This window comes from Lactuca serriola, chromosome 9 (assembly GCF_051521515.1).
Source record: "Lactuca serriola cultivar US96UC23 chromosome 9, Lser_US96UC23_V15, whole genome shotgun sequence".
Taxonomy (NCBI): domain Eukaryota; kingdom Viridiplantae; phylum Streptophyta; class Magnoliopsida; order Asterales; family Asteraceae; genus Lactuca; species Lactuca serriola.
Genome location: NC_136416.1, coordinates 135,749,918 through 135,770,819, shown reverse-complemented (window position 1 = coordinate 135,770,819; position 20,902 = coordinate 135,749,918). Strand labels below are relative to the sequence as shown.

The window sequence follows — 20,902 nt, the reverse complement described above, 5'->3', positions numbered from 1 at the left end:
ACCTTTTATAGGACCTCGGCTTCGGTTACGTTGGGCGTTCGGACTCAGCTAGTGCTCGGATAAGATCACCAGCTCGCTTCCAGCTGTCTTCACACGCGCCTACTCTCGAAACCGGATAAGAACCGAAGTACGCTAGGCGTACTTGGCCTTGGACGCGGGGCGTAATTGCAAGGCTACGTGGCATGATCCGAAGCGAGGTCTGATCAACGATGGAGGGTCCAGATGTTGCCACATCATCTTAGTTTCAAAATTTTCCTTCTCGACTTCTAAAAATCATAACTTTCACATATGAGCTCTGTTTTCGATGTTCTTTATATCCACGCGAATGCCAGAATGTACTCTACAACTTTTGTTTAGACTCTGTCGGCTAATTTTGACTTTATTTTAAACTTATATTATTAATAGGCAGGGACATGATTGGTCCGTTAAATTCTCATAACTTCTTCATCCGATGTTCGTTTTCGTCCATCTTTTTCTCATTACGCTACAAATAACATGATCTTCGATTCTCGTTTAGGTTGTGTCGGCTAAGAACCACTCGATCTAATATTCGAACTTTAGGTTGTACATTGCTAAGCCGAAACTTCGAAAAATCATAATTTCCTCATACGAAGTTAGATTTGAACGTTCATTTTATGGACACTCTCGGTTTAACAAATTCTACAACTTTCTTTTAGATTGCTAAGGTTGAATATCGCTCCATCGTAAATTCACTATTTATGCTTCCCGGTATTGCGTCGGTTCCGTCGCGAAACTTCGACGGGTCATAACTTCTTCGTTATAACTCGGATTTCGGCGTTCTTTATATGTACGGAAACCTTGTAACATATACTACAACTTGGTTAAGATTATGTATTATAAATAATCTTTTGCCGAAAAGTCATTTTCGACACTTATTGCCTCTAAATTGACTAGCCCGGATCTACGGGCGTTACACCTAGTATGCGGGGCGTACCTAGGTAGTACATGAGGCGTACTGGTGTGAAGAGTAGTACATGAGGCGTAATGTGGTGTACGCTTAGCGTACTGCAAAGGAAGGATCGGGAGTGCGAGGCCTCGTATGTTGTGCGTACGAGGAGTACGGGGGGCGTACGAGGTGTAAATGAAAACCCTAATTTAAGATGTTGTACCCTATATAAGCACTTTAAGTCTTTAGTTCTGGCCTATCTACCAGTATCCAAGCCCCTAAAACCCTAGAAATCGTCCCTTATCCTCCATGGTGGAGTTTTTGAGCTCATTGTGTGCATCTTGGTGTGTTTTGGTTCATATTCAAGAAGATGGAGTTTGGTGCAAGGTTGTGTATCAAGGAAGAGCTTGTGGATCCTGATTCTCTACTTCATTTCCAGCTTGTTGAAGGTAAAAAGATATGAACTTTTTCATTGATGGCTTAGATCTATTATATATTAGTTTTGGTTCCTATTTGGAACCAAGAATGATATCTAGTGGTTTGATACCACTCTAGGAGCTATGAGTTGCCACTCTTAGTGTTTCTGTGGTTTTAGATTCATAAAGTTGTCTCCTTTAGGGTTTAGAATCCCCCATGCATGAGATTGTGTCCACTTAGTGAAAGTATAATGCTATATCTTGAAGTTGGGCTCTTTTGGGGCATGAAAAGTCACCAAGTCGGTGACTTTATGGTTCTAGAAACTTATTAGGACTCAAATATGTGGTTTGGATTTCTTGACTTAAGCATTAATAGCTTAATGAAGAGTTTGGCTTAATGGATGAGTACGTTGGGCGTATAAGTCTATATACGCAGCGTACAACCACATAGCATGTACGCTTAGCTTACAACTGAGTACGCCCGACCTACTCATTCAGGTGGGATTTTGCATATTAGGCTTCAAGTTTGGGCTTTCTTTTGGGCTTGGGAGTTTGAGTTATTAGTGGGCCATCTTAGTGTAGGTGTTTTGGACTAGGGAAAAATGGTTGGGCTTTAAGGTAAGGCCCATGTAAGGGTTTGGGCCCAATTTGGAAAATTGGACCATAATTGGACCTTGGTTGATTATTTGGCTTTTAGGCCTTTTAGATTGTGAGTTTGGGCCTTAGCCTTGGTCCAAACTAGGTAAGGGGTAAATTGGTCATTTACCCTAGTAATGGTCTGACGGTTTGGATGGGAATTGTAACATCGCAAATTTCGAGTCCAAAAATTTCTTTTAAAAACATTACTAATTCACAACGTTAAGTCATTCAAACATACAAAAAGGGTTTATATGACTAGTCATAGTTTAATTTCCAAAACACTTTCTTAATTATCAGAGTAAACATCCCAGGCTTAACTTGTCATGGTGTGTGCACTGCAACCCTTCCGAGCTCCTCTTCTGAAAACTGAATACCTGAAACCAAAACCGAAAGTCGTAAGCAAGAAGCTTAGTGATTTCCCCAACCTACCACATACCATTCATATATACTGATCCATACATGCCATAGATAATACTGAGCATATAACCACATTCTGCAAATATTGGGCCACGCCCAGTACTTTGGGCCTCGCCCGCTACAACGGCCACACCGCTCCAGGCCCCGCCTAGCTTCGAGCCCCGCTCGGATACAAATCTGTTTCTCTTAGGCCCCGACTGTCTTTGGGCCCCGCTCGCTAACAAATACTAACACATAAACATACCACAACCCATAACCGAACATATACTATTGAATCCTGTTCTAAGGCCTTGCCTATCTTAGGCCTCGCCCTTGTCCTGCTACTGATGAGTCGTGGAACCATGTCCACACTCCTTATGCTAGTGAGATACGGGCCCATCCCACACTCATTCCTTTCCTAACTTGGGCCTTGCCCCCTGATCTGCTGCTAATGAGATATGGAACACCGTCCATATTCTGCTATTGGTGAGATGCAGGACCCGCCTGCTAACATTGGCCCTTAGTCCCGAATATCATACTAGCATACTATGCCTAGGACTAACCCCCGGGTCTTCCTACTCATAACTACATGGGCCGACATTGTGACCATAGACCCATTCACACAAAGGGAAACTCACATGCATTGTCGAACGTTGCTGAGAACCCTCTGGTTGCTGTCCGACAACTTTCTGAACTGCTGCTCCACTAGCTCCCCGAGCTACTATTATCAATATAACACTTAGTTCCAAATTGAACTCTAGAAGTCAAAATAAGTCAACTCTGGTCAAAGTAAAAGTCCTAGTCAAAGTCAACCTTCCAGTTGACTCGACGCGTCGAGTCAGCTCATAGACTTGCCGAGTCCCTAAACTTAGAAACTCTCTAAATACGACTCAACTCGCCGAGTCACCCCAAGACTCGTCAAGTTCAACGATCTCTGAGTACCATCCTGTCCAACTCGCTGAGTCACGACTCAACTCACTGATTTGCGTCTTAACCAGAAAAGGGTTGAGGTTCTGCGGCCAGACTCGCTGAGTCCAAGGCAATCTTCAACAAACACACCGATTTGTTCTTCCAACTCGCCGAGTCCATGCTCATGTTCATAAAACTCGCCGAGCACACCCATGTGACTCGTCGAGTCTCTTCAGATCTCAATCCATACAGTGGCTTTTCGAGCCATCCAGGGGCTCCAAACCATAGATCCACTCTTCTACAGTCTATCCCCCACATAAAGTTGCAAACTTTACGTGAAACCAAGGAGCTAAAGGCCCAAAACACTCTAGGGCTAGGGTTTAAGACAAAGGGGCTTCACCAATAACTCGTTGACATAAACTTTATGACCTTCTGGACCATCACAACCCTGGATCTGAAGTAGCAACCTCAGATCTAAGTCCTAAACCCAAAATAGATCTCAATCTTACTAAAATAGCCTCAAAATCTCATTCAAGAATAGATCTAATTGCAATAAAGCCAAAGCAACAACTTATTACCTAAAGGATGACCTCCCACTGAAGAGTAATCCAACTCTCTACAAAGCCCCTTGCTCCAAGCTTCTCGATCTTCAATGTCTCTTCACAAAACCCCCTTATCTAAGCTCCAAATTGCTTCCAAGGACTCTCACTCACGATTTAGGGTTTCTGGATCTCAAAAGGGGAGTAAAGAGACTGGGGGAAGGGTGTAATGTTCTTTAAATAGGGTACAACCCCCGGGATTAGGGTTTTTCTTGCCCAGACCAGACTCGCCGAGTCCACTAGCCGACTCGTCGTGTCTGTCACTTACTCAATACCCCAGATCCCGCTCCTACTCGTCGAGTTCCTCCCTGGACTTGACGAGTAGACTCATGACTTAGAGCTTTTCCTTTCTTTTCTTGGTATTTCAGATTCTGGGTGTTATAGGAATCCAATTATTAATTTAATTTTATTTGATATTGATAGTACGGGGAACTATCAGCCAGCCGCCACGGGTTTTCTGTACAATTCAGCAGTGCAAGATGAGTGTCCTCACTTGGTTTAGCAGGTCGAAGGCACCAATGCCGACCCACGGTTTATATGTTTGGATGTTAGATTCCTGCGTGACTCTTGCATACTAATTGTAGTGATGGGCTTAGACACATAATCCAACAATTATAACTAGTAAAAATGATTTATCTTCCTTTTATAAAGTGTTATGATTTTGTATAAAAAAACATGTCATAAAACATGTTTCATAAATGGTTATCAACTTTGTAGTTTTCAACTTATATCACGCATACCCAACTATATATATATATATATATATATATATATATATATATATATAAGTGCTTGGTTTTTCTCACTATAAAATAGTTTTAAGTATGGTTTAATTATACAAAACCCCGTTTTGGCTTTAAAAATTCTTTACAAACTCATATTCAAGTATGAATTTGCTTACAAAGAAAACACTTTTAAGTGTTTTAAAAGTATCATTACTGCTGATAGCAGAAAACCTATAACTTTCAACAACCTTGTGTTGATCCTCATAACTACATGTATTCTTAGGGAATCGGTAATCAAGATTTCAGACAGAAGGTTAGTTATGGATTTCAGGTGTCCTCGTTATCTAGTTTTATTTTGTTATATATGCTTACCAGTTTAAGTAAATTCATGTACTATACTATTATTTGTAAGAACCATGTATTCAAACATCAAAATGGAATACAAATTTTGTTTTGTTTATTGTTGTACTTGTGCTCTATATTAAGTTAAATGTGATCCATGAACTTAGTTGCACAACTCGACATGTTCTGTCGCCTCGAATGGGGGTGTGACATCATTCAACTCGAGTTCTTCATTCAACATCTACTCCCTTCGTAGCCTTCCTATGCCTTGCGAAGGGCAAAACCCATAACTTCTAGTTCAAATTCAAAATAGTCATAACTTCTTCATTTCAACTCCGTTTTCAACGTTCTTTATATCCATGCAAGAAGTTCGACATATAACTTTTCTCATTTTACCCTTTCATTCTAGCACACAAATCAAGGGCTTAGACCTCACAACCAATATTATCAGTCTTCAATAAGGTCTAAATTTTACTTTTCTCAAAGCTCAAAGCCTTTACTTGATCGAATTACGGTCCACAAACCCTGAATTCAGAAATGTCCCGATACAATATGTTACAAAAATGTTAATCGATTTGGTTTAGTTAGAATATGATAGTTTTCTGTATTTTTACACGTATTATTTTATTCAGGTGTTTTAACAATAGGATGAAACGTTTAACATAGGCAAATCAGTGAACATGGTGCTTTTGATTTTTCACTAGCTAATATTAAACTACAAGAATGGAAATTAATTAGAAAACATTAGGAGTCCACAAATTTTATCAAATACCAAAGCTTCCTCTAAGTAATTCTATTTAATAATTGTGAATGGATACGACAAATAGGCCTATGATAGAACTCAAAAACTAGATATTAAAACCAATTTTCATTTTAATATATTTTTATTTCAAAGTTTAATATATGATCACTGCATTTCCATATCCTCCTTTGTGTCTTGTGACTCTTCTTCCTTTTGCACAAATTCCATTTCCTTGGTCTTTCCCCACAACACACAATACAATCCCAACACGATCAGGAGTGACCCTAGCAGTCTGTGATTGTAAAACGATTTACGAGATTAAACTTTTTAATTTATACACTAATTACAACAATAAAATTTATGTTATTGTTAGGTATCACTTACGTTCCAAGGTATAACTTCTCACGTAGAAGTGCCCAGCTGAGTGCTGCAACGATAACCAACAATAAGGGGCTAAACACAGAAACAAAGAGGGGGCCTTTTTTATCGATGCACCATGACATCATGCAAACGCCTATTCCGGAACATACAACTCCCTACAAATCCAATGATAATTAATTAATTAAATAAATGTTAAACTACAATAGGTAGGTGTTAATATTATAAATTAAAATATGGTATTGGCATACCGAGTAAATACATGAGATGGCCCTGATGGCTGGAACCAGAGACCATTCATGCAAGTGCGGCTCCATGATCAGACCAAATGCTGAGCATTCAAATGTGGCCATTGCCATCATCAATGCTGAGCTCGAATAGGGTGCTGGATAAATGTTGCCCATTTTTGCCTGAATTTGTGGTAATTAGACTTAGTTTTGCTATCAATCCAATAAAGTTTAAATGAAGGTTTTTTAAGGGGCTTACTTGGATAATGAACCAAATTGCCCAAGTGAAAGCACTGATGATGATTAAAATTGGACCAATGAGATTCCCTTGAGTATCTCCATGCGGATCTTTGGCGATCGTATTCTTCATAATGTTTACGTCAATGCCTGATTCACCAATTGGTACAACAGGTCCATGGTACATAGACAAGAGCATGGCACCCCCCACCCCGATTAATGTTCCCATCAACTTTGCTTGTCCAGCCAATGTCTTTAACTTTGCATTTTCTTGCCTATAAATTTTTTTAAAAAAAAAGCCATATATTCAATCTTTTAGAAATATATATATATATATATATATATATATATATATATATATATATATATATATATAGATTTACAACAGTTTTGAAAAGATACATAGCAAGCCTTGTGTATATTACTTGAAGATGACGGCAAGGACAAAAGTGAGTGCTGGAAGGAGATTTGATAATGCACATGCAATGGTTGGCGTCGAGTTCTTTAAACCAACAAAGTATGTGATTTGGTTTGCTGTCAACCTGATAAAGATTTCCGTCCCAAAAAACTAAAAAGTTGAGCATTTCTGAAACATGAAAAAGAATACATAAAGATGGAAATAATTATACGGAGTGATGATCAACTCACCCAAAAATCGAACAGAAGAAAATTTGGATAAAAATCGACCAAGTCATTCGAGGCCTTTTCCCTCTGCGTATATAACATAAAAGAAAATTGTTTAACATTTTTGGAGCATCTTGAAATAGAACATTTTTGTTTATAACTCATTATCCGACACCTTCTTCCGAATTTAACAAATTTCAATTATAATCTTTTGTCTGCTAGCTTTCTTTTATTCGTGGATCACTTTGGTTGGTTGTTGGATCCGGTCAAGCATATACATATAAAAATTTATTCTTCTACATTTGTATAAAATAAGAGACTAGGATTCAAGAATTTACAAGTAAATAAACGGTATATATATGTGTACCTTTCGACGAAATATGCCAAAGGGCCAAGGGTGACTGAAGCAAACATCTGACGGTAGGCAACATGGATGTAAGGATTCATGCCAGAATCCAATGCAAGCTTTGAGAGGATGTTCATACCTGCAAATTCAAACTGCACAAGTACCATGATTAACGAGGGTAGTAGCTCCTGCACCATTCTTCTTTTTGGTGACTTATAATATGTATTAACGAACCGAGGGAGGCACACAATTGTATGTTTAAGAGATGATATATATATATATATATATATATATATATATATATATATATATATATATATATATATATATATATATATATATATATATATATAAAAGAATGTGGTTGAGTGATTACTTGTAGAAAATAAAATGCATGCATTTTAAGGCATATTTGGGAAAAGGCTCACATTTTGTGGTAGCCTTGATACGGAATGTGTGTAATGATGTAATCTAGTGCTCAATGATGCTTGAAAGCCATATTTATGTCTTTTTGCAGTTTAGACAAAACTTGTAGCAACAAAAAACGCATGCTAGCACGAAAAATAGCGTGGGTGATATCATCAGTACCTTCACAATTTTGTAAAGACACTTTTTTGAGGGGGAGAAAGTTATCAACAATCTCTGAGATCACCTGCTGTATCCTGTTAACAAATATTCTACTATGTGTTTTGGACTTCATTTCAGATAATTTACGTGACGTCTTTAATTTCTATTCTTAGTTGTTTATTTTTTAACAACTTTATTCTCATCAGGTGTTATAGGATCAAATGCAAGAAAATTGCAACCTAGCTATTTTCCTTAAGTTTTTTATTACTACACCACGTCTTCATTTATTCATATTATTTTGATATTTTGATTTGGACGTTAAAATATTACTTAATTATAGCCATGCCATAAAAATACGAAATACTTTTCATTGTCATAGTTGAGGGAAATGTTCACCTAAAATAGAATAATAACCCATTAACTCATTTATTTATTATTAACCTTTAAATATACACCATATTTACTCATTTATAACCTTGAATGAAGCAATTGTGTTCCACAAGTTTCTGTATTTGTCTTATTAGAAAGTAATTTAGGTATTCAATCATCATCAAATACTTCGGTTTACTTATCTATTAAATGATTGCAATTTTTAATATAGACGAAGTACACATGACTTTTATGGTTCAAAGAAACGGATTTCATGGTTCAAAGGATGCATCGCATCCTAACTTGAAAAGAAAAACATAGCTGTCTTGATTGTTATGTAATGATGTTTCATATTTTCTTTCAAGTTTATGCAAAATAAATTATTGTTTGCCAAAAAATTTATATGTAACTTATTTATACGGTTAAAATTATATTTTTTGTATCAAATGCATATGTTGGTAATTTTTTTTTTCCATTAAACCAATGTAATTCATTAATTTAATTATCACCGTATAAAGAGTGAGATGGAAAACGGGCAACAACCTGCGCCGCTAAACCTTTTTGTTGGTAAAATCGTTCTTATTGAGACATAATTTCAGAATTAAATACTTAAATAGTACATCCCTGTTTTGTATGTAACTTATTTATACGATTAAAATTATAGATTTTGTATCAAAAGCATATGGTTAAGATTATATGTAACTTATTTATACGGTTAAAATTATATATTTTGTATCAAATGCATATGTTGATGAAAATGGTTCTTATTGAAAAATTGTTTCACAATTAAATATTTAACTAGTACATCCCGGTTTATAATGATACATTTTTTGCTCATAGAATAAAAGATGTATATTTCACCTAAGTTACATAAAATGGAACAAATGTGAATGGTCTTAACATAAACAATCATTTAAGCCTTGATTTTATTAAACTATATCAGTCAAAATTTAGTGACATTATCATTTATTTTGTGACATAGTTGTTGGGTGTCAACAAAACAAGTTAAATACTTCAGACAAATATCAAAAAATAAACTTCAGTGAACTCACAAAAATTCTGAAAAACATAAGTCAAGAGAACACCATATTTAGCGTGGTTCGGTCAAGGTGACCTACATCCACGGGCGAACGAGAGAGAGATGATTTTATTAACTTTTTGGAACTATTACAAGCACTCAAAATTGTATCTCACTTTGAGTTCTCACAGAAATGTAGCAATTTACAATGATGGGGATATGAGTCTATTTATACTTGAGGGTTCACACCTAAAACCCTAATGGGCCAATCCCATTGGCCCATAGGCCGATGAAAGGTGACAACTAATAATATTCCGCCATGTAACATCTTTTGGAACATTCTTCCATGTCATACAACCCATGAGCATAAATAACACACATGATGGACCACCTTGACCATAGTGGAACATCATGATCCACATGTGGTGTATCATGAGCACTAATGGTCCAACATCCATCATGGTGGCATGACATGGTGTAATCCTTTAGCAATACCAACTTTTGAGCATCCTTGAACGATCTTGAGCACCATAGAGGACTTTATAGCATACTTGGCTCATCAAGGACTAAGATGGTCCATCTTGCGTCATCATGGCACAACAAGAATATAGATGACGCAAGTGGCTTCAAGTGTGGCACTAAAACATATAGATTGGAGCAACAACACCATCATGGCGCAACAGGAACATGCATGGAGCAACAAGACCATGCATGGCCCAAGAGCATACCTTATGGAGCAAGAGGAGTATCCCATGGCGCAAAAGGGATCCTCATGGCGCAAGAGGACCCCTCATGGCGCAAAATGGAGCATTATGGCGCAAGGGCATCCTTCTTGGCCCATCCCTTTAACATATGGCACAACAAGGTCCCCTTGTTGCTTCATATCACTCCCAAGTGCTCTAAACATATTCTAGGTGCTCCAAACCCCCTTATGCATGATTCGTCCCTTTGGCACTTGATTTGTTCCTTGTCAGACGATCCATTCCTTTCTCATATGATATGTTCCTTTGGCACATGCTCCATGAACCCAAGTGCTCCATTGTGATCTAAATGATCCATGTTGGATAAGACTTCATACCCCAATAATCTCCCACTTGAAGGATTGAACAACTTCATCTGCCATTCAAATTTCACTATTCCTCAAAGTAGTCTCTCTCTCTCTCTCTCTCTCTCTCTCTGCCAAGCCCTTTTCTTTAAACTTCTATAAGGCCAGTTGAAGTCATGCAAAGCTTCAACTTCTTAGTGGTAACCACCTTGGTGAACATATCGGTTGGATTCTTCGTTTCAAGTATTTTCCTCAAGTTTAGAGTTTCTTCATTGATTAACTCTCGAATGAAATGGTACCTCATCTGAATATGTTTCGTTCTGTTGTGAAAGACTAGAGTTTTTGCTAAGTGAACTGCACTTTGGTTGTCACAATGCAATACACAATCCTCCTATTGCAGTCCAAGTTCTGAAAAGAAACTCTTCAACCATATGAGCTCTTTGGCAGATTCTGCAAGTGCCATGTATTCTACTTCTGTGGTCAAACGAGCAACACTCTTTTGTTACCTTAACATCCAGCTGATTGTTGCACCTCCAACTATGAACACATAACCCATTGTGATCTTGTCTGAATCTACACATCCACCTAACTCTGCATCATCAAACCCTTTTAAAACCACTCATTTTCTTCTGAAACACAAGGAACACTCAGCTGTTCCTTTTAAGTAGCGTAGCAACCATTTCATTCCTTCCCAATTTTGTCTTCCTGGATTTGACATGAATCAACTCATAACTCCCACTACATCAACAATGTATGGTCTGGCGCATACTATTACATACATTAAACTACCAACTGTAGATGCATAGGGAACTTTAGCCATGTATTCTTTCTCTTCTTCCATTTTTGGGGATTGCTTCTTGGTAAGTCTAAACTGACTCCCCAATGGTGTACTTCTGTCTTTCACATCTATCATGCTGAGCTTTTCTAAAACTTTCTTAATGTACATGGTTTGCGAAAGTTTTAGTGTATTAGTAACTCTGTCCTTGGCTATGCTCATGCCCAATATTTGTTTAGCAGCCCCTAATTCCTTTATCTCGAACTCACTGGACAACTGCTTCTTTAGCTTGTTGATCTCCTACATGTCGGATCCAACAATCAACATGTTATCAACATATAACAATAGGATTATATAAGAGGACTTAAATTTCTTCAAATAGCAACAATGATCCATCTCACATCTGTTGTACCCATTCCTCTAAATGAAGCTTTCAAACTTCAATTACCACTGCCTTGTAGTCTGCTTCAAACCATACATAATTTTCTTTAGTTTGCACACCATATCTTCCTTGAAAACTGTGGGAAAACATTCTGGTTATGCCATGTAGATGTCTTCTTCAAGGTCACCATGGAGAAAATCTGTTTTCAATTCACATCTAGTTGCTCTAGATGGAGATCTTCAGAGGCCACAATTCCCAAAACCATTCTGATTGTAGTTTTTCTCACAATTGGAGAAAAGTTCTCATTATAATCAACCTCTATCTTCTGTTAGAACCCTTTGACTACCAACCTTTCCTTGTATCTCTTGGTGCCATCAATCTCATCTTTTACCCGAAACACCCACTTGTTTTGAGGTGCTTTCTTCCCTACATGGAGCTTGACCAAGGACCAAGTGTGCTTCTTGTCAAGTGAGCTCAATTCTTCTTCCATAGCCTTCTTCCACTATATGGATTCTTTCATCCTCAAGGCTTCTGTATAAGACTCAGGTTCGTCATTCTCTGTCAGCAAGAAGAAGTTTGTTGAAGGAGAATACCTGACTGGAGGACTTCGTACTCTAGTGGATCTACTGATGGTAAGAGTTTCAGTTTCTACGCATTCATTTCTCCAAACTACTATCATCCATGCTCCCATTGTCTTCAATTTCATCAAAGCTCTCACTGCTTCCTGAACTTTCACTTATATCTAGAGTACTGACAGTTTTTATAATGTCATCTTTTGAAGTTTCTTCTAACTCAACTTGTTCTTCATTCTTTGGTTGTTTGTTACTGCTTGAGCCCTTAGCAAGTTGATCCTTGTATAGCACATTCTCATTGAACACCATATCCTGACTTCTGATAACCCTTTTGTGTTGGTTATTCCAGAAGCAATATCCCATGTCGTCCAACCCATAGCCTATAAAGGTGCGCTTCCTTGAGTTTGCCTCTAGCTTGTCTCTCTCAGAGTCTTTGACTTTTACATACGAGACACAACCGAAGACCTTTAGGGGTTCATGGAGTATGTGACAAAGGAATGGATCCTCATGGTGCAAGAGGAACCCTTCATGGCGCAAAAGGGAGCATTACGGAACAAGAAGCAATGTCATGGCACAATAACATCTTTCTTGGCCCATCCCTTTAACATATGGCGCAAAAAGGTCCCCTTCATATCACTCCCAAGTGCTCCAAACCTCTTCCAGGTGCTCCAAACCCTCTTCTGCATGATCCGTTCCTTTGGCACTTGATTTGTTCCTTTGTTAGACGAGTCATTCCTTTCTCAGATGATCCATTACTTTGTCAGATGTTCCATGAACCCCAAGTGCTCCATTGTGATCTAAGTGCTCCATGTTGGACAAGACTTCATATCCCAAGAATAGCAGGTACCCACTTTTTTTCTTAATTTGTGTATATTTGATGTATACATAGTTAACTTTTGATTATTAATTCGATGTATAGAGTGTTACATAATGAAACCTATAAAAATAAAATATATTTCATATAACTAGGTGATGATTATTGATTAATGATAAAGATGGTAAAGTGTATTAAAAATCTATCAAACGATTGAACATGAGATGCTTTTAAACAATAAATATTGATTTAAAAACAAAACATATATACCACATGCTAGAGTCGTGAAGTATATGTTTTGAATGTCCATCAACGTAAGGGTTAAAATGCCCTCGTATAGAAGAAAAAAAATACAGATTATTAAATACTATATATTTATATATACGACTTATATTTAACTTAAAAGTCTCATAACTAATATTATAAAATCCAAATTTTAGTTTATTCGGTGTTGCAACTAGATCACATTTCAATCAAAACAAAATATCGTTTTCGATGAATCTAAATGCATCATGAAGAAAACAAATCACAAAATATAAAGCATCAAAGTGTTATATGCATGAAGCTCACGATCCACTACAAGGAAAAAGAGAATTAGCAGCGACAAAACTTGCCGCTAAAGCCTAGAAAAGTCGCCGGTAAAGATAATAGTCACCGATAAATAGTCGTCATTATTATTTTGTCGCTATTGCTCAAAATGTCTCCGGTAAAAATATTTGTCGCCGCTAATGCTCTTGCCGCTGGTAATACCCTGAGTCACCGGTAATAACATTTTTCTTTTTTTAATTTTGTTTAAATCAATGATTTTGGGTGCAAAAAAACCGATACATAACGACATTAAATAAATAAAAAAAATTACATAATAACATCCGATTAGATACCAAATAATTTTATAATTAATTTCATACCCAAAAAACAGTCAAAGTTCTATAATTCTAATAAGTTGTAAAGTGTCATGACAAGTTTAACATACAAAACACAAATTAATTATCCGATGAACCATCATCTCCGTACCCATCGTTTCCTCCTTGATCTTTTCCCGATTGAAAAAATGCATATAGCTCCTCTCTACATGCCAGATCGTTGAGCATTGCCTGAATATTTTCCAACTACATAATAAATAACAACATATATAAACTTATACGTTTAATTATCAAACATGAACAAAAACTACCAAAGTACATTGCTATTTCTTGCACTTAAATACAAGAAATATCAAAAGTACATTGCTATTTCTTACACTTGGGACAAAAACACACTTACCAAATCAACATGCATTTATCGATGCCAAAGTACATTACTATTTTAAAACTACGACAAAAAACTAAAGTACATTGCTATTTCTTGCACTTGGGACAAAAACCCGATTACCAAAGCTTTTAGCAAATAATCACTACAAACCAAAACTATCAAATCAGCATGCATTTAATGAAGCCAAAGTACATTTATATTTTTAAACTAGGGACAAAAAACCAAAGTATATTACTATTTCTTGTTTTTAAAATATAAACGCAATTACAAATATAATTACCCAATAAACATGCATTTATTGATCATTATATAGATACATGAGACTTTGAAATTATATAATTTATTCTATTTGTGTTAAAGAACCTTAAATACAAGAAATACCAAAGTACATTGCTATTTCTTGCACTTAAAATACAAGAATTACCAAAAGTACATTGTTATTTCTTGTACTTAGGACAAAAACACAATTACCAAATCAACATGCATTTATTGATGCCAAAGTACATCGCTATTTTTAAACTAAGACAAAAAACCAAAGTACATTGCTATTTCTTGCACTTGGGACAAAAAAACCAATTACCAAATCTTTTAGAAAATAATCACCACAAAAAAAATTACCAAATCAACATGCATTTATTAAAAGTAAATAATCTTGTTTTACCTGTGGTGGTTGTGATACTTGTGGTGTTGGTTGCGATGAAAGTGAAATCGGCTGGATAGCAGAAGGTTTCCGGCCGATGCCTCTGATTGTTGGATTAGGTGTCTAAGCTCATAATTATAATTGGTGTATACTTGAATTGATAGGAGCACAATCCTTTTGGGTTGCCCCTCAAAACTAGCAACTAGACATGATGACTTTTGTAGAAAGAGATTGATTTATTATTTGATTAATAAATTGAAACAAATGATTTGTAAATATATTATGAGAATAATAAATTAATTAGAAATAGTAATATTTAATCAAAAATTAACTAGAATAAATTTTGGGATTTAAAGAATTAACTAAAAGTGCAGGGACTGAAATGCAATTGCTTAATAGTTGAGCAGGAGGCAATCTAGAATCCTCCATAAGGCTTGGACGATTTCTTAGAGCCTAAGGGATTCTAGAATAATCCCTGGTGGGTAAACAAGAAGGTGGATAATTACCCAGTTTAAGATAATCTTGGATTGGGTTTATCTAAGGTTTCCTGACTGCACCATATATGTGACAACCCGATATTTCGAGACAATGTAATGTAAAACCAATCAAATTTAGGTCAAAATATAAATTTCCTAAAATCTTATTTGGGTTAAATAAAGTAGTAGGAATCGTATCAAGGTTTTCGTACATATAAAGAACCCTAAAATCCGAGTTATAACAAAGAAGTTATGATCAACCGAAGATTCTCGGCAAAACCGGCAACACCGATTAAACGAAAAACGCGAAGTTTCAATAGAATAATTTATAGCCTTAAGTATCTAAATGAAAGTTATAGATAACCTCAAACCGTGAGCGTACATAAAAAGAACGTCCAAATCTGACTTCGTATGAGAAAGTTATGATTTTTCCAAGATTCGGGTATAGCAGTAGACAGCTAAAAACTCGAAATAGAGCTCGAGATACTTTTGACCAAAACAACCTAAATGAGAACCTAAGGTCTCAACATTAGTAGCGCAACGGCGAAAAGTCTGACGAAAACGGACATCGGATGAAGAAGCTATGGAATTTTAACGGACTTTTCGTGTCCCGACCCGTTAAAAATAAATAATTAAAAATAAAGTCAGAATTTGCCGATGAAGTCTAAACGAGAGTTGTAGATCATGTTTTTAGCTACGCGTGCATATAAAGAACGTCGAAAACGGAGCTCGTATGCGAAAGTTACGGATTTTACAAGTTCGGGGTCCAAAATCCGAGGCTGTCAGGCCCCCTCGACATGGCACAAGCTTGCCGCGACCCGACAAGTGACTGAGGGCGTCCAATCAATGGAAGATGATAGGTTTGACTCCCCACGACATGGCCATCACTTGCCACGACGTGGCACACCCCAAAAATGCCCCTATAAATAGATTTCAAGGGCTCCGAGTTCCATTGCTCAGTTCCCTTCTTTCTCGCGCCGAAACTCTGCGTTTAAGCCCCCGAGACCCTCCCAAAGACCCGGTTTTCACCTTCAAGTCCCGAAGGAAGGTTTTGTGTTCTCGAGATTCCCGAGATTCCCGAGAATCCCGAGATTTTACCGCGCTTTCAACTCTTCCTGTCGAAGTTCTGCTCGATTCTTCTCTAGACTATTTCAAATCAACCACTTCAATCAAGTGAGTTCATACCCCTAATCAATATTTTAAATGATTTTAAATGCTTTAATGGGGGGGGGGGATACAAGTAGAAACAAGCATGTTATTAAATCATTGATATGTATCTTATAACTGTGTTTGTCATTTAATAGATTTCACATGCTACGAAATGTGATGTATGAAATGGTCTTACATCCTAAAAGCACATTGTTACCAAATGTTTTACTTTTGAAATGTTTATTCAAATGACATCAAGTCATTGTTATTTATTGTTCAAAACCCATAAGATGTCTTACAAAACCATTTTACATTCTTGAACTAAACTATGCATATCACTTATATTCTTATATATGTATTGATGTTATAGTTTGCATCTGTCATTTAGTTTCTCACACCCTTGAGTAGTAAGAGTGTGTGAACTTACATGGTCAACTAGTTATATTACAGTAGATTATCATAGGGATAATGGGAAGATATCAAACATTACTTCTATTACAAGGAGTCACACAAGAGTCAGTTCATTCATGAGTCTTTATTAGTACATTACCTGATACATGAGTACCTTTACATATGCTTACATGATACATGACCACGCTTACATGAACACATTACATGAATACTTTTACGTAGAGACATCGACCTGTGTTTACTTACATGGATATCTGAACTTCGGTTCGTTAGGATGAATTATTAGTACCTTCAGTAAATCGTCCTGCCCATCCCAGTTCAACGGGAGTCAGTTACGGGACTAACCATTCCTGGAACCTATTGTTCGCTACAAGGTTAATTGGACAATCTTCGGATGTTCATTAGGTTATCTATTTCGTTACGGGACTAACCATTCCTGGAACCTACTGTTCGCCACAAAGGTTAATTGAACAATCTTCGGATGTTCATTAGGTTATCTATTTCGCTTATAGCAAGGTAGAGTCAGTTACAGGACTAACCATTCCTGGAACCTACTGTTCGCCACAGAGGTTAATTGGACAATCTTAGGATATTCATTGGGTTGTTATTACATATATTAGGAGACAGTTACGGGACTAACCATTCCTGGAACCTACTGGTTAATTGAACAATCTTCGGATGTTCACTAGGTCATTTACTTCGACTACATCGATGTAAAGTCAGTTACGGGACTAACCATTCCTGGAATCTACTGTTCGCCACAGAGGTTAAATTGAACAATCTTCGAATGTTCATTAGGTTATACCTTTCGCGTCAGCAACGTTGTGTTACCCCCGGGTAACCCAAGAGTAATACTTTCATGGTTATATTTTCCTATTTACTTTATTTTGTGATACATTCACATAAACGATGAGTTAGACTAAGCACTTTTAGTACTAGCCATTTCACAGGAAAAACTATCATTTTACAAATAGAACATTTGGGTCTTGGTAGAAGACTACATTTCATACTTATAGAAAATAAGGGTCTTTCTAGGGATTTCATACTTACCTCAACATTTACATTCGTCTTGTTAGCACCAGTACCTCCGGCTAACACTTTCATGATTATATTTTTCCTGTTTAAGACTACATTTGGGTCTTGGTAGACGACTACACTTCATACTTACAAAACATTCGGGTCTTGGTAGAAGACTACACTTCATACGTACAGAACATTCGGGTCATGGTAGAAGACTACATTTCATACTTATAGAAAATAAGGGTTTTTCTAGGGATTTCATACTTAACACAACATTTTCATTTAAAGGTTTACATGGCTTTCATAACAGATTTTCAGAAACAAGGCAATGACACTTATATACTTATGAATTCACCAGCTTTAAAGCTGATACTCGCTTTCAAAATTTCTTGTATCCTCAGGTCATCATAGACAGATATCGATGCAAGGAGAAAGGAAGATGGAGCTTGTTCAAGACTTATCTTTCATTTTGATTTATGCTTTAGTGTTTATCAAAATTTGACAGAATACAATTGTATAATAATTATTTTATTAATGCAATGGATGATGTTGGTGCTTGTTTACTACTTTACATTGTTGTTGATATTATACATGACGTCCTCCGCCCCAGAACGTTTCCGCCGTTCTCGGTTTTGGGGTGTGACAGATTGGTATCAGAGCATTGTTTATAGTGAATTAAGTATATCAACCCATAAAATATATACTAACTATAAATACATAAGGGATTAAAAATACTCTGACCAAGGGTTTATACTTTAAATAGTAAAATATTTAAGTAAGTATATGTGCTGCATTCATACTAAAATCAGTGTCACTAGGACAGTACAAAGGAATTACGATTGTTGGGCAACACAAGTGGGCTTAGAGACATATGGTCAAAACTGGGAAGATATAGCCTGATCGCCTATATTATCCGAGGGTTGACTAGCATGTGCCTAAGTTTAAGTGTGTGGTTGCAACAATGCTAAAATCTTACCAACCCTACCACAATGAGAACAATAGAACATAACATTAAAATTAAAATACTATAGGAGTATTTGGTGTTACTATAAGTACTTTATACTTGAGAATTAAAACGGGATCCTCATTACTAAGTTGATAGTTGCTAAGTGGATACACTAAGGCTACATGTAATTAGGATGTTATAGACTTAGAATCAGTGATAATTTTGCCTTACCCCTATTCTGTGTGAATTTGGAAATAAGGTCACTTATTCGAAGGTCTATCCTATTTAGATTATACATAGCGGGTATGCACTTCACAAAAAGCGATGTAACTAATGAGGGTTTTCTAAATAATTATCTAGATAGTTCGTCTAATAATTATCCACTTACCCTAAATTCTCGCATAGAAATCATATTTGGACTCCATCCCCTTAACAACCAGTATCTTCCGAACAAAGTCATAGCTGGCTGGTTTGGAGAAGAACCAGAGAATGATCATCCTATTCCCTTGGATGATCACCGTGAGGAAGACTTTACGTATGATGCTAACTCCGAACCAGAGGTTGAGAACCTACCCCAAGCAGCTCCTTTCCAATTCCTAACCCTCGTCCGGCTTTTCATGGCCCGACCCTAAGTGAATGCTTGGAAACAGGGAGCCAAGGACAAGATCAGTTTATGCTATTTGATGACGACCGAAGCTTTTACGACTTGAGCAATGGGGGCTCGGCAGATAGATTCTTGCCAATCTTGGTCCGCAGAGAGGCCCGAAATGAGATTCAAGGCAGGACAGCCCTACATCAGATTGCAGAAGTAGGCGCCTATGCTAGAATGCATACCCTCCACACCATTCATCTAGAAGATGCTCACGAGAGATCAGAGAGAAACCATGAAACCCTACTGCAAGCACTGACTGAATCACGAGCCGAAGTCATAGGGCTCCGAGTACGCCAGATGGGGTGCGAAAGACACCTACTTGACATGGAACGTCAATTGGTTGAACTAAGAGTTCACCAGAGGAATGACCGTCGCCAGTAGTAGACGCTTTACTTTATTTCCCTTATAAAAAGAGGAATCGTATTTTCTGTCTATGCCTGATGTGGCATTTTCTATGAAATTATCTTGTACCGTAAGTACTTTAGTTAGGTCTTTATGCTGTCAGGAACTATCTCCTATGGATATAATGTAAGACCTTTACAAGGTCATTTTCCTGAACCTTTACGTCGTAAATATCCAAGATATTGACAGCCAGCTAACTTTTGTGTCATTTCCTTCATTCAAGTACTCTTATCATACTCTCATTGGAGTCTATCTGAAACCTGCTTTAGTTAAGTCATTGGACCATAGCAAGTTAGATACGGAGACATTTCCAAGTCTCTTTCAGTGGTTGGATTTTGTTATTCACCAACCCACGATACCTCAACTTGTACAACAAACATCTTGAGACCATTCTACGAACTTACCTCTACTCATTACTAGGACCACTACTATAAAAACAGCCTTTTACGACGCTCATTGCGCGTCGTAAAAGGCTCAGACGACGCGCAAATGTGCGTCAAGGAAGGCCCTGTCATAAAGAGAGACGACGCGCTTTTGCGCGTCGTCTATAGACGAAGCGCATTTACGACGCTCATTTATGACGCTCAATTACGACGTGCGTTTACGACACGCAATGCGTATCAAGGAAGGCCCTGTCATAAAGGAAGACGACACTCATTCGCGTGTCGTAACCTTACGACACGCGTGTTAATGACACGCAATGCGTATCAAGAAAGCCCCTGTCAAGAAAGGCCATGTCATAAATGAAGATGACACACATTTTTGCGTATCATAATTTTAAATGTTTAAAAAAAATATTATTTATAGATTTACTAATTTTCAAATTAAATAATACATTAAAAATCTCATAATACAAAATAAAATACCATAAATTACAAAGATAATTCATTTCACTAATATGTCAAATACAAATAATTATTCCAAAA

The 20,902-nt window shown here is 37.0% G+C and overlaps 1 protein-coding gene across 1 annotated transcript; it reads right to left on the bottom strand.

Moving 5' to 3' along the window:
• Positions 1 to 5,614: 5,614 nt before the first annotated feature.
• On the bottom strand, positions 5,615 to 7,724 carry LOC145073616 (WAT1-related protein At1g09380-like). The gene is made up of 7 exons (XM_079020151.1): positions 7,509 to 7,724; positions 7,166 to 7,228; positions 6,943 to 7,059; positions 6,540 to 6,792; positions 6,305 to 6,463; positions 6,060 to 6,211; positions 5,615 to 5,967 (listed from the first exon to the last, which is right to left on the bottom strand). The coding sequence occupies exons 1-7, from the start codon at positions 7,682 to 7,684 to the stop codon at positions 5,841 to 5,843; spliced, it is 1,047 nt and encodes a 348-aa protein (XP_078876277.1). The 5' UTR covers positions 7,685 to 7,724; the 3' UTR covers positions 5,615 to 5,840.
• Positions 7,725 to 20,902: the final 13,178 nt, after the last annotated feature.

Bases quoted from the DNA above. Each gene is read 5' to 3' on its own strand.
- LOC145073616 (XM_079020151.1), bottom strand. From the start codon at position 7,684: ATGGTGCAGGAGCTACTACCCTCGTTAATCATGGTACTTGTGCAGTTT. The intron at 7,060-7,165 runs GTGAGTTGATCA...AATCTTTATCAG, and splicing joins TTCTTCTGTTCGATTTTTGG to GTTGACAGCAAACCAAATCA. The intron at 5,968-6,059 runs GTAAGTGATACC...TTACAATCACAG, and splicing joins GAGAAGTTATACCTTGGAAC to ACTGCTAGGGTCACTCCTGA.